Source organism: Sus scrofa, chromosome 14 (genome assembly GCF_000003025.6).
Source record: "Sus scrofa isolate TJ Tabasco breed Duroc chromosome 14, Sscrofa11.1, whole genome shotgun sequence".
NCBI classification, from domain to species: domain Eukaryota; kingdom Metazoa; phylum Chordata; class Mammalia; order Artiodactyla; family Suidae; genus Sus; species Sus scrofa.
In genome coordinates this window covers 60940771-60956064 of record NC_010456.5, presented here as the reverse complement: position 1 = coordinate 60956064, position 15294 = coordinate 60940771, and the positions used below count along the sequence as shown (strand labels likewise).

The 15294-nt window shown below is 36.1% G+C and overlaps 1 protein-coding gene across 5 annotated transcripts in view; it reads right to left on the bottom strand.

Annotated features, from left to right (window-relative positions):
* Positions 1-15294, bottom strand: part of ZNF25 (zinc finger protein 25) — a 31390-nt gene that overhangs the window by 12949 nt on the left and 3147 nt on the right. For 3 of the 5 annotated variants that reach the window (XM_013983246.2, XM_005670993.3, XM_005670992.3), the window contains exon 2: positions 14638-14750. In XM_013983246.2, coding sequence (XP_013838700.1) covers positions 14638-14652 — 15 coding nt within the window. In that variant the 5' untranslated portion in view covers positions 14653-14750. Of the gene's footprint in view, positions 1-11293; positions 11360-14637; positions 14751-15294 lie in introns of all 5 variants that reach the window. The other 2 variants (XM_021072378.1, XM_021072377.1) reach the window with 1 other exon arrangement.

Here is a 15294-nt window from a genome sequence, read left to right as displayed (position 1 = left end):
GAATTGGTCCCTCCACTGAGGCAACTATTAAGCTAGAAAAAACTGACAGAATCAACTTTTTCAGAACTCCAGAATCTAAGAAAAAACTTACAGCAACCAGTAAGGTAAGTTTATAAAGCAGCTCTCTCAACAGAAACCATGATGACATATTTACAAGTCAACTAAGAATTCTATATTCAGCAAAACTAGCCTTCAATAATGTAGGACAAATTAAAGGCATTCCAATGTAAAAGCTGAGAGCTTGCTCTAGTAGTAGACTTGCCCTACAAAAAATGCTAAAGGGAGTCCTTCAGCCAGAAATGAAAGGAAACTAGGAGTTCCCATTGTGGCTCAGCAGGTTAAGGGCCTGACATTGTCTCTGTGAGGATGCAAGTTTGATTCCTGGCCTTGCTAAGCGTGTTAAGGATCCAGTGTTGCTGCAAGCTGTGACACAGGTCGCAGATATGGCTCAGATCCCATGTTGCCATGGCTATGGCGTAGGCCTCATCTATAGCTCTGATTCTACCCCTGGCCTGGGAACTGCCATATACTGCAGGTGCTGCCATAAAAAGAAAGAAAAGAAAGGAAACTAGACAGTTATTGGAGGCTATATGAAGTACACAAGTAAAGGTAATGGCATAGTTAAATATAGAAGCCTGTACCATTGTATTTTTAGGTTACAACTCCTTTTTAAAAATTTCCTGTATGATTTAAAAGACGAAAGATTAAAACAGTAACTATAAACATGTTAATGGGCATATAACATATAAAGGTATATTTTGTGATATATGAAGGGGGAAATGGAGCTATATATCAGCAGTTTCTGTATGATGTTGAAACTAATTTGATATTAATTCAAACTAAATTGTTATACATATGTATTTTTAAAATTGCGGTGACAGTGATTTATAATATTATAGAAGTTTCACGTGTACATATTTCTACTTCTGTACACTCTACAGCATGCTCACCACCAAAAATTTAGTTTCCATCCATCACCATAGAGTTGATTCCTTTTATCCATTTTGCCCTGCTCTCCACACTTCCCCTCTGATAATCACTACTTTGTTCTTTGTATTATGTGTATGCTTTGGTTTGGTTTGCTTTGTTCATTTATTTGGTTTTTTGGTTGTCAGTTTTTCTATATTCCACATATGAGTGAAATCATACAGTATTTGTCTTTCTTCATCTCATTTTTTAATTTACCATAATATCCTCAAGGTCTAGCTATGTTGTCACAAATGGCAAGATTTAATCTTTTTATGGTAGAATACTATTTATGCAATAGTATTCCATTGCACCTAGACTGTTTCATAATATTGGCTATTGTAAATTATGCTGCAGTGAACATAGGGTTTGTATACATCTTTTTGAATTAGTCAAAATAAATTGTTTTAAATTAGGGGTGTTAATTTTAATCACCAGGTAACCACTAAAAATAACATTAAAATACAGAAAAGGAAATGAAGAATAAAACAAAATAGTACACTAGAAAAAATTGATCAAACACAAAAAGAAGGCAGTCTGAGGAGAATTAAGGTAAAATATCATGGCATACAGAAAATAAATGCCAAGTTACAGAAGTAAGTTTTTCTTCACCAGAAGTCACTTTAAATATAAATGGATAAAGGCAGATATTCACAGGATGGATAATAAAAACATGAATATATGCTAAAAATTACTTTAGATCCAAAGACATACATAGCTTAAAAGTGTAGGATGGAAAGATGGAAAAATATATTTCACATATTTTATATAGTAATCATATAGTCAGCTAGGCTGACTATATTAATTCAGACAAAATAGACCTTAAGTAAAAAGAAAACAAATTGATACACGAGGCAAAGAAGGGTCAATGCATCAAGGAGATATAACATTTATAAACATATGCTGACCAAACAGAGCCCCAAAATATGTAAAGTAAAAAATGACAGAATCGAAAGGAGAAATAGGTAGTTCTAAAATAATAGTTGGAGGAGTTCCCCTCATGGCTCAGTGGAGATGAGTATGACTAGTATCCATGAGGACACAGGTTCGGTCCCTGGCCTCACTCACTGAGTTAAGGATCCAGTGTTGCCATGAGCTGTGGTGTAGGTAGCAGATGCAGCTTGGATCTGGCATTGCTGTGGCTGTGGTGTAAGGCTAGCAGCTGTAGCTCCAATTCGACCCCTATCCTGGGAACCTCCATATGCCACGAATGTAGCCATAAGAAAAAAAATAGTTGGAGACTTCAATAGCTGACTTTCAATAATGCTTAAAAAACCCAGACAGAAGATCAAAAAGGAAATAATGGTCTTAAATAACACTATAAACCCACTAGATAGAGCAGACATATATAGAACACTCTACCCAATAGTAACAGAATATACAGTCTTCTCAAGAACAGATGGAATATTCAGATAGGCCAAAATATATTTTTTCCTATATATTTATTTTTAAGTTTTTTATTAGAGTTGATTTACAATGTTCTGTCAATTTATTCTGTACAGCAAAGTGACCCAGTCATATATATATATTCCTTTTTCTCACATTATCCTCCATCATGTTCCATAACAAATGGCTAGATAGAGTTCCCTGTGTTATACAGTAGGATCTCATTGCTTATCCTTTCCAGAGGCAATGGTTTGCATCTATTAACCCCAAACTCCCAGTCCATCCCACTCCACCCCCCCTCCCTCTTGGCAACCACAAGTCTGTTCTCCATGTCCATGAGGTTTTTTTTCCTTTCTGTAGATAGGTTCATTTGTGCCATATATTAGATTCTAGATATAAGTGATATCATATGGTATTTGGCTTTCTCTTTCTGACCTACTTCACTTAGTATGAGTGTCTCTAGTTCCATCCACGTTGCTGCAAATGGCATTCTTTTGTTCTTTTTTATGGCTGAGTAGTATTCCATCGTGTATATATACCATATCTTCTTAATTCACTCCTCTGTCGATGGACATTAGGTTGTTTCCATGTCTTCGCTGTTGTGAATAGTGCTGCAATGAACATACGGGTGCATGTGTCTATTTCAGTGCAAGTTTTGTCCAGAAATATGCCCAAGAGTGGGACTGCTGGGTCATATGTAGTTCTATATTTAATTTTGAGGTACCTCCATACTATTTTGGTACTGCATAGTGGTTGTACCAGTTTACATTCCCACCATCAGTGAAGAAGGATATGCTTTTTCTCCACACCCTCTCTGGCATTTGTTATTTGTTGGCTTGTTAATGATGGCCATTATGATGGATGTGGGGTGGTATCTAGTTGTATTTTGATTTGCATTTCTCTGATAATTAGTGATGTTGAGCATTTTTTTCTTGTGCCTCTTGGCCACCTGTATATCTTCTTTGGAGAAATGTCTATTCAGGTCTTTTGCCCATTTTTCAACTGGGTTGTTGGTTTTTTTTGCTGTTGAGTTGTATACGTTGATTGTATATTTTAGAGATTAAGCCCTTGTCACTTGCATCATTTTAAGCTATTTTCTACCATTCTGTAGGTTGTCTTTTTGTTTTTTTATGGTTTCCTTTTTATAAGTCTGATTAAGTTCCATTCGTTTATTTTTGTTTTTATTTCTGTTGCCTTGGGAGGATGACCTAAGAAAACATTTGTACAGCTGATGTCAGAGAATGTTTTCCCTAGGCATTTTATGGTGTCTTGTCTTACGTTTAAGTCTTTAAGCCTTTTTTTTTTTTATTTTTTTTATTTTTTTTTTTTTTTTTTGCTTTTTTTAGGGCCACACCCTCGGCATATGTTAGTTCCAGGCTAGGGTTCAAATTGGAGCTACAGCTGCTGGCCTATACCACAGCTACAGCAATGAAGGATCTGAGCCGTGTCTGCGATATGCACCATAGCTCACGGCAACACCGGATCCCAACCCACTGAACAAGGCAAGGGACTGAACCTGCATCTTCATGGATACTAGTTGATTCATTTCTGCCATACCACAAAAGGAACTCCTTTAAGCCATTTTCAGTTTATTTTGTGCATTGTGTGAGGGTCAAAATAAATAAAAAGAAAAAGGAAGCAAATAATTAAAGTGAGAAAGAGGGAATTTTGCTACCAAATAAATAAATTTAGAAATAAATTTATAGGAGAATCTTGTGGATAATTGTATACCAACAAATTAGATAAACTAGATGAAATGGACAAATTCCTAGAAACACACAAACTAACAAAACTGACTAAAGAAACAGTAAATCTGAACAGATCTATAGCAATTAAAGAGATTGAGGCATTCCTGTCATGGCTCAGTGGAAATGAATCTGATGAGCATCCATGAGGACACAGGTTCAATCCTTGGTCAGTGAATTAAGGATCCGGCATTGCCGTGAACTGTAGTGTAGGTCACAGGTGTGGCTTGGATCCTGTGTTGCTGTGGCTGTGGCATAGGCCAGCAGCTACAGCTCCGATTGGACCCCTAGCCTGGGAACCTCCATATGCTGTGGGTGTGGCCCTAAAAGACCAAAAAAACAAAAAACAAAATTTAACTCAAATTAGATTACTAACCTAAATATTAAGAGCTAAAACTGTAAAAGTCAGACAAAAATGTAGAAGCTGCCTTACCCTGAATTTGGCAGTGGATTCCAGATATGACATCCAAAAGTACAAGTAACAAAAATAAAATAAACTGACTTTATCGAAATTTAAAACTTCTATGCATCATAGGACATTACCAAAATAGGAAAAAGATAACTCTCAGAATGGAGTATATTTACAAATCATATATCTGATACAAGTGTATTCCAATTCAATAACAAAAATACAATTCAGGAGTTCCCGTCGTGGTGCAGTGGTTAACGAATCCGACTAGGAACCATGAGGTTGCGGGTTCGGTCCCTGCCCTTGCTCAGTGGGTTGACGATCCGTCCGGCGTTGCCGTGAGCTGTGGTGTAGGTTGCAGACGCGGCTCGGATCCTGCGTTGCTGTGGCTCTGGCGTAGGCCAGTGGCTACAGCTCCGATTTGACCCCTAGCCTGGGAACCTCCATATGCCGCGGGAGCGGCCCAAAGAAATAGTAAAAAGACAAAAAAAAAAAAAATACAATTCAGCTAGAAAATGGGTAAAGAAAATGAATAGACACTTCTCTAAATTATACAAATGAGCACATGAAAAAATGCTCAATTTCATTACTCTTTAGGGAAATTCAAATCAAAATTAAAAAATACCACTCACATTCACTATGATGGGAATTTAAAAAACAAAACCAGAAAGTAACAATTGATGGGGAGAATGTAGACAAATTGTAATCCTTGTATATCTCATGCGGGAATCCAAAATGGTACAGTTGCTGAGGAAAAGTATGGCAGTTCCTCAAAAAGTTAGACATAACAATTACCATTTAACCCAGCAAGTCCACTTCTAGATATAAACCCAAAAGAACTGAAAACAGGTACTCAAATACTTGTACACAAAAATTCATAATGGCATTATTCACAACAGCCTGAAAGTGAAAACCATCTAAATGTCTTTCAACGGATGACTAGATAAACAAATTGTAGTATAAACATACAATGAAATTATTTTTGGCATAAAAATGAAATACTGATACATGCTATAGAATGAATGAACTTGGAAAACATTATTTTAAGTGAGAAGCCAATTGGAAAAGGTAGATGTTATATGATTCCACTAAGAAATATCCAGAATAGCTTAATGGCCAGAGATACAGAGGGGACTGGTAATTGCCAGAGGCTAGAGGGAGAAGGAATAGACAGTGACTGCTCAGTGGGTATGAGGTTTCTTTTAGGATGGTGAAAATGCTTTGGAACTTAATGTTGTAATTATCCTCCAATATGTGGATGTACTAAATGTCACATAGTTTTATACTTTTAAATGTCAGTATTATATTATGTGTATTTCGGAGCTCAGCAGGTTAAGAACCTAACATAGTGTCTGTGAGGATATGGGTTTGATCCCTGGCCTCACTCAGTGGGTTAAGTATCCAGCATTGCTGTGGCTGTGGCATAGACTGGCAGCTGCAGCTGATTCAACTCCTAGCTTAGGAACTTCATATGCCACAGGTATGGCTCTAAAAAGAAAAATAAAATTGTGTATTTCATTTCAATAAAAACAAAACTTTCTCACAAAAAAAAATCTTCATGCCCAGATGGTTTCAGTGGTTTAAATGTTCCACCATTTAAGCAGTTATATGTAATCTCTTCCATAAAATAAAGAGGAAAGAACCATTCTCAACTCATTTTATGAGGTCCACATTACCCTGATATCCAAACCTAACAAAAGTATTACCAGAAAAGAAAACTACAGTGGTAGCTGGCACCTGTTTGTACCAGATCAGGAGTGCTGATTGTTAAACTGTTGACAATTGATTAACATCATGTAGCTAGAAATTAGCCACAGCAGGGGAATTTATACCATAGAAATTAGTAAACAATACAAACCACATTTCTCTCCCAATCCCCAAAATCTGATCATTAATCATATACCAGCATGGGAGTTCCTGTCATGTCTCAGAGGTTAACTAATCTGACTAGCATCTATGAGGATGTAGGTTCAATCCTGGCCTTGCTCAGTGGGTTAAAGATATGGAGTTGCTGTGAGCTGTGGTGAAGGTTGCAGATGTGGCTTGGATCCCGCATTGCTGTGGCGTAGATTGGCAGCTGCAGCTCCAATTTGACCTCTAGTCTGGAAACCTCCATATGCCACGGGTGTGGCCCTAAAAAGTGAATAAATAAATAAATAAACAAACCATAAAACCATATACTAGCATATTGTCTACCAACCAAAATCTCACATGGTTATTGGTGTAAAAATCCTCAATAAAATACCAGCAATCCACTGCCTGATTTGAAGACTTATTGCAAAGCTATATTCATTAAGAGTGTGTGTTATTAGCAAAAGGATAAACACACAGATCAATGGAACAAAAATGTGTGTCTGGTAATAGAACCACACATATAATATTTATAAAGGTTCAAAAGAAATTCAGTGGATAAAGAATAGTCTTTTTAGTAGTTTGCATTGTGGCTCAGCAGGTTACAAACCCAGCTAGTATTCATGAGGATGCGTGTTTGATCTCTGGCCTCACTCAGTGGGTTAAGGATCTGGAGTTGCCTCAAACTGCAGCATAGGTTGCAGATGTGGCTCAGATCTGGCATTGCTGTGGCTGTGGTGTAGGCCAGCAGCTGCAGCTCTGATTTGACCCCTAGCCTGGGAACTTCTACATGCCACAAGTGCAGCCCTAAAAAAGATTAAAAAAAGAAGAATCTTTATTGAAGTATGTTTAATTTACAATGTTGTCTTAATTTCTGCTATACAGCTAAGTGACTCAGCTATATATATACACACTTCTTCATATTCTTTTCCATTATGGATTATCACAAGATATTGAATGTAGTTCCTTGTGCTATATAGTAGGACCTTGTTTATATCATAGATAGATAGATAGATAGATAGATAGATAGATAGATAGATAGATAGATAGATAAATTAGCATCTGCTAATTCCAAACTCCCAATTGGAAGCCACGAGTGTGTTCTCTACATCTGTGAGTCTGTTTTTGTAGATATGTTCATTTGTGTCATATTTTAGATTCCACATATAAGTGTGGTATTTGTCTTTCTCTTTCCAACTAGTTGGTATGATAATCTCTAGGTACATCCATGTTGCTGCAAATGACATTATTTCATTCTTTTTATGGCTAAGTAATATTCCATTGCATATATGTACAACATCTTCTTTATCCATTCCTCCATCCACTGATGGACATTTAGGTTGTTTTCATGTCTTGGCTATTATAAATAGCGCTGCTAATGAACACAGAGGTACATGTATCTTTTCGAATTATACTTTTGTCTGGGTATATACCCAGGAGTGGGATTGCTGGATCCTATGCAACTCTAGTTTTCTGAGGAACCTCGATAGTTTTCCATAATGGCTGTACCATTATGGAAAATGCACCAATTTACATTCCCACCAACAGTATAAGAAGGTTCCCTTTTCTCCACACCTGTTCCAACATTATTTATAGACTTTGTAATAATGGCCATTCTGACTGGCATGAGATGGTACTTCATTTTAGGTCTGATTTGCATTTCTCTAATAATTAATAATGGTTAGCATCTTTTCATGTATCTGATGGTCATCTGTATGTCTTCTTTGGAGAAAGGTTTTTTTAGAATAGGCTTTTCCAAAGAAATAGTGCCGGAACAAATGGACTATTAACTAAACTCCAGACTTTCACCAGTCTTTCCTTTAATGTCTCTTTTTCTATTCCATGAGGTAATTCAGGGTACTACATTGCATTTAGTTGTCATGTCACCTTAGTCTCTTCTGGTCTGTGACAGTCTTTCCTTGTTTTTTATGACCTTAACAATTTTGAGGAATAGTAATCAGGTACTTCTTAGCATGCCCTTTAATTTAGGTCTGTCTGGTTTTCTTCTCTTGATTAGACTGAGATTATAGTTCTTGCAGGAAAATAACAAAGAGCCCTTCTTATCATAATATATCAAGAGGTACATAATATCATGGATGATATTAACCTGGATCACTTTGTTAAGGTAGCATTTGCCAGTTTTCTCAATTATAAAATAACTGTTTTCTTTTCATACTCTATTCTTTGAAAGTAAATCACTAAGTCCTCCAGCCCATTCTCAAGAAAGAAGAAAATAAGTCCCGCCTCCAAGAGGGGGCAGAATCTAGATGTAAGATTTGGAATATTTCAAGGGGAGTTCTCACTTCTCCCCATTTATTTATTTATTCAATAATTTACTTATATCTATATGTCTCAAATATTTGATCCTCTGAGTTATAATGCAATACTATGTCATTTATTTTGTTGCTCAAATTGTTCCAGTTTTGCCGTAAAACGCTCTTTCAGGTTGGCGCCTATGTCCATTTAACACCTCCTATCACTTTGAGCACTTTCTCATTTTCTGATACTACCAAAAGCTCTGGACTTATTTTGTATTACCCTTGCCTCAACTCTAGAATCAATTTATCCATAGAATTCCTGGTTCCTTTTATTGTAGAATTATATTTAGAAACCAAGATCTGTGTGCTAGGTTTGTTCATGGCTACTGAGGTGTCACTGCTTATAGGCCCTCTCAGCAGACACTTAGTAAATATATGTTTGTATATTAACTCATATATCTAAAATTAATATCTGTTTGTATATCACCTCATATATAAAATTATTTCTGTATCATATACATGCTAAATTAATATGAATTAAGATAACATATATAATTTGGTTTTCAATAAATGGCACTGGAAAAAATAGTCATCTGTATACAAAGTGAACCTCAGCCAATTATTTTATACAAAAATAAACTCAAAATTAATTATAGACCTAAATATAAAATGTAAAATTACAAAATTTTTTAGAAGATAGGAAAAGTCTTTGTGACTCTGAGATCAACAAAGACTCCTTAGACAAAAGACCAAAAGCAATTAAAAAGAAAAAATTTCAGTTCATCACCTTTTTGTGAAAGACACTGTTAGATGAGTGAAAAGAGTAGCCATAGATAGTAAGGAAAATATTGGAAAATCACAAATATAACAAAGTACTTATATCCAGAACATACAAAGAACTCTCAAAATTCATTTAAAAAAAACCCAATTTTAAAATGAACAGATTTGAATAGACACAAAGATATACAGATAAAAATAAGCATATCAAAAGATTTTTATTATTATTAGCCTTTAGAAAAATGTAAATTAAAACCATAATGGGATGCCAATATACACCTATCAGAATCACATAAAAAAAAACTGAACAAGAATGGGAAGCAAGTAGAACTCTGATACATTGTGGTAAGAATTCAAGTTACTCATAAAAGAGTGAAATAATGCCATTTGCAGCAACATCGATGGACCTAGAAATTATCATACTAAGTGAAGTAAGTCACATGAAGACAAATATATGTGGAATCTAATAAAAAATGGCACAATATTTCTGTTTTGTAATTGCACTTATTTATAAAACAGAAACAGACACAGATTTCAAAAACAAACTTAAGGTTACCAAAGTAGGGGGAGGGATAAATTAGAAGTTTGGCATTAATATTTCACTACTTTATATAAAATAGATAACCAACAAGGATGTACTGTATAACAAAGGGAATTCTACTTACTATTCTATAATAACTATATGGGAAAGAATCTGGAAAAGAATGAATGTATGTATATGTATAACTGAATCACTTTGCTATACACCTGAAACTAACACCAACATTGTAAAGCAACTACATACACCCCGATACCATTTTTTAAAAAAGAATACAGGCTACTCAGGAAAACATTTTGGCAGTTTCTTTTTTTCTTTTTAGGGCCATCCCTGTGGCATATGGAGGTTCCCAGGCTAGAGGTGAATCGGAGATTTACGGAGATACAGCTGCCAGCCTACGTACAGCCACAGTCACAGCAATGCAGGATCCGAGCTGCAACTACGACCTACACCGCAGTTCATGGCAAGGTCGGATCCTTGACCCACTGAGCAAGGCCAAGGATCAAACCCGAGTACTCATGGATACTAGTCGGGTTCGTTAACCACTGAGCCACAACAGGAACTCCAGCAGTTTCTTATGAAATTAATTATAACACATACCATATGACCCAGTAAGCACACACCTAGGTATTTATCCAAGAGAAATTAAAATCTGTGTACACATAAACATCTGAAAGCAAATGTTTGTAACAGCTCTTTTCATAACTGCCAAAAAACCAGAACAACACAACTGGTGAACAGATTAAAAAGGGTACACACATATAACTTAATACTATTTAGCAATAAAAAAGAACTAACTTGATAGATGCAATAGCATGATCAAATATCAAATGCATCATGATAAAGTAGGTAGTCTCAAAAAACTACATACTATATGGTCATATTTGTATGACATCCAGAAAAAGGCAAAACTACAATAGGGATGAAGAATAAATTGGTGATTGCTAGGAATTAGTGATAGACTACAATAGAGGAACTAAGGAGATATTGAGGTGATTAAACTGTTCTGTATCTTGACTGTGGGGATGACGTGTTACATGTCTTCATACATGTGTCAAAAGTCATTGAAATGTATATCCCAAAAGAGTGGATTGTACTGTAAATTAAAAAGTAAATAAAATCACTTCACATCCATTAGGATGGTTACTCTTTTTTTTTTTTTTTTTCCTATTTCTTGGGCTGCTCCTGCGGCACATGGAGGTATGGAGGTTCCCAGGCTAGGGGTCTAATCGGAGCTGTAGCTGCCAGCCTACGCCAGAGTCACAGCAACTCGGGATCCGAGCCGCGTCTGCAACCTACACCACAGCTCACGGCAACACTGGATCCTTAACCCACTGAGCAAGGCCAGGGATCAACCTGTCACCTCATGGTTCCTAGTCGGATTCGTTAACCACTGCGCCACGACGGGAAACTTCTAGGATGGTTACTCCTTAAAAAAAAAAAAAAAAAAAAAAGATCCTCAAAACAAAGAAAAACAGAAAATATTGTGAATATCAGCAAGGACGTAAGAAACTAGAGCCTTTGCGCGTTGCTGGTGAAAATGTTAAATGGTCCAGTCACTATGGCATATTGTATGGCAGTTCCTCAAAAAAACAAAACAAAACAAATTACCATATGATCCATCAATTTCACTCCTAGTTATTTATCAAAAAGAATTCAAAACAGGGATTCAAACAGTAATTTGTATACTGGTGTTCACAATAGCAACATTATTCACAATAGCTACAAAGTTCAAGCAACCCAAGGCTCCATCAACAAGTGACTGCATGAACAAAATATAATACATACAAACAATGGAATATTATTCAGCCTCTAAAAAGAAGGGAATCCCATCACATGCTATAACATGAGTGAACCTTAAAGGCATCTTTTTGAGTGAAATAAGCCAAGATAAATACTCTACAATTCTATACATACGAGGTAGCTAGAGTAGTCAAATTCAAATTTATTATAAAGGTCTGACAAGTTAACAGGTGAGTTTTTAACAGCATTAGTAGTAGAAGGCAGTAAATGCTTTTCAATGTTTTATTTTTTTTTCAATGCTTTAAAAGGTAAGAACCGTCAACCAAGATTTCTATACACAATGAAAAATTACTTTGTGCATATTTCATATAAAGAATACTGAGAATTTTCTACTAGCAGACTCTTACTAAGACAACAAGCAAGGAGAATAAAAACAATAACTATAAAAGATTTTTACAACAGAAGAAATTTATGCCAATATAATTTGAGAGATACAAGAAGGAATTAAAGAGATCTAATCTGGCCAAAATGTCTAAGAACAAACAAAAGAAAATCCAATTATCTGCATAAAATAAACTTTTCCAAGAGTTGGTAGTGACAAATGCACTCAAAATTCCTCAAAAAACAAAAAAGCTCACTAGTTGTCCCAGACTGACCACTCAGTGATTAGTTACAGAGTATAAGTAAAGAAAAACATCTTGTGCCACCTCTGAATGAATGCTAGACAAGGAAATTTTCACATATAAGATATAAATGGTAGCCTAGTGGTTATGTCTTGGTGCTTTCACCACTGCAGCCCAGAGTTCAGTCTCTAGTCTGGGAACTGAGATTCCACATCAAGATGCTGCACGCCATGCCCACGCCCACCCCCCCAGCCAAAAAAAAGTGTTCAAGAGTGACCAAAGAAAACCTGTAGAATAGGTTAAAATTTTTGAGCTTCCTCCTACTTTATTTCTCCCTCCTTCTAGAGTCTCTTTCTCTCCACTATCAGGCCTAAAGGCTATGATTTCTAATTAATAACAGATGACGTCCACGTCAAAAATTTATGGTATGGTAGTATTTACACATCAAACGTTGGCTATGAGTATTATGCAAGACAAACTATGTTAAGAACTTACCAAAGGGCATTTAATTAATTGCCAGATATACTGTTTTGTGTGTGGTTTTTTTTTTTAATTATGTTCAAAAAAGCAAAGAAATGGTTACCACAGAATTCAGGATTCCTTTTCTCTGGGTAATGGTGGGATAAGATTAAGGAAAGGCACACAGAGGCTTCAAAGTACTAGTAATTTTCATTGCTTAAACCAGATAGGGGTTACAGTGGTATTCAATCAGTATTCCCTAAACTATACATATACATTATATGAATGTATAAAATTGAATTCATAAAGTATGATTTTAAATATTTTAATGAACCAATAAATAAAATCAAAATTCATTGTTCTCTACAGCCTGCAAAGTTCTGCATATCCTATTCCGTCTACCTCTTAGATCTTAACATCTTACTGTCATTCCTCTCTAGTTTCAGTGTCCTATATACTGTTTCGGAACATGCTGCATGGTGTATGCATTTTCTGTTCCTTCTATGTAGAATGTTTTTCCTCCAGATTTCTACCTGGCTCTCTCATTTAATTCAAGACATTCCTCAAATATTACCTTTTAGAGTGGCATTCCCTAACCAACTTATTCCCTGTTCCTCACTTCTATCACTCTGTCCTCTTAAACTGAGCACATATATCAGAGTTTAAAAAAAAAAAAAGGAGTACCCGTTGTGGTGCAGCGGAAATGAATCCTAATAGGAACCATGAGGTTGTGGGTTCAATCCCTGGCCTTGCTCAGTGGGTTAAGGATCCAGCATTGCCGTGAGCTGTGGTATAGGTCACATACGAGTCTCGGATCTGGCGTTGCTGTGGCTGTGGCATAGGCCAGCAGCTATGGCTCGGATTAGACCCCTAGCCTGGGGACCTCCATATGCCACAGGTGCAGTCCTAAAAATGACAAAAAAAAAAAAAAAGATGTAAAAATGTTGACATATTATTTAATATAAAATCAAATTTGTTAATATCTTCACCAGTCTTTATTAGGAAAGTCTTTAAGTATTTGTCAGCTTCACATTCTAATTGTTTCTCAACTCTTTTTTTTGGGGGGGGGCGTATGCATGGCATATGGAAGTTACTGGGCCAGGAATGGAACATATACCACAGCATTGACAATGCCAGATGCTTACTTAACCCACTGAGGCACCAAGGAACTCGTCAAGTTTTACTATTAGCAACAAATACTAACAGTTATTTTCATTGGAATGACAAGCTCACTTCACTCATTTTTGAGAAAATGTTTGGATACTGTCTGAATAACCATAGTTTGCTGCCAGTTGCTCCTTCAGGTAAAAATGATATTCTATGAAAAGTGATTTGGGAGCTCACAAATAAATCACACAAATGCTTTTCCTCAAGACAACCAACCATCATACCTCAGTATACAAAAAATACTTTATATGAACTTCCCATTTTACTCTGCTGATATTAAAAAAATGTACTCAAGGGCCAAAATTGAATAAATTAATAGTTTTACTGCTTCATCAAGGAGAGCCTTAGGTAAAAGTGGCAGTTTTTTATTATGAGTATATTGAGGAGGAATACAATGCCATTGGTGTCATTGTCTTGATTTATGCCAAACAGATAGCAATCTATTGCTTTTACACATAAAGTGCAATTTACAGTGTAAAAGGCAGTTTACATACTGGTATTATGTTTTGGCCTCACATGTGCCTTAAAAGGGTCTTGAAGTTCCCAGAGGTCTGCAGACCACAACTTGGACTGCTGTGGTATTCAAACAGTATTCTCCCCGAAGGTGATTTTTAACTATTTCCACTTTTCCAATTTAATATATGGGCTCTCTTTCATAAAACTCACTAAAAACACACATCTGTGAAGTAAAGTAAGAACTAAATAAATGACTCACCCGGAATTTGTTCATTTTCTGCTGCTATTAGGGAAGTAGAAAATATGAAGCCAGACAGAGAAAGTTGGAAGATAGAAGTCATAAGACACCTTATCTTGCAGCTCAGGAATCACCTGTGAAAAATTTACACACAATATTTTAGTAAAAAATAAACCTCTGGGAAAATATCCATTTAGCCATGAGAAGGAATAGGAAGGACCATGATAAAGAAGGATTCACCACTGGTGATGGTAATATAATCTTGGTGAATCTGAGACCTTTTTTTTTTGTCTTTTTAGGGCTGCACCCGTGGCATACGGAACTTCCCAGGCTAGGGGGTTAAATCAGAGCTGTAGCCACCGGCCTAAACCACAGCCATAGCAATGCCGGATCATTTAACCCACTGAGCGAGGCCAGGGATTGAACCCATGTCCTCATGGATATTGGTCGGGTTCATTGCTGATAAGCCATGACGGGAACTCCAGAATCTTGGACATTTTGAGTGAATCTAAACATTTCTTTCCTATTGGCCATTTTGAAAATTATGTGTCCATTTACTTGTGTTATTTATAACACAAGAGAATTGAAAATTTAAACTCCAATAAAAGCAGATTAGTTAAGCAAGTTATATAATGCATATCCCAAGCATGGAACCCTATGCTGGCACTACAAATGATA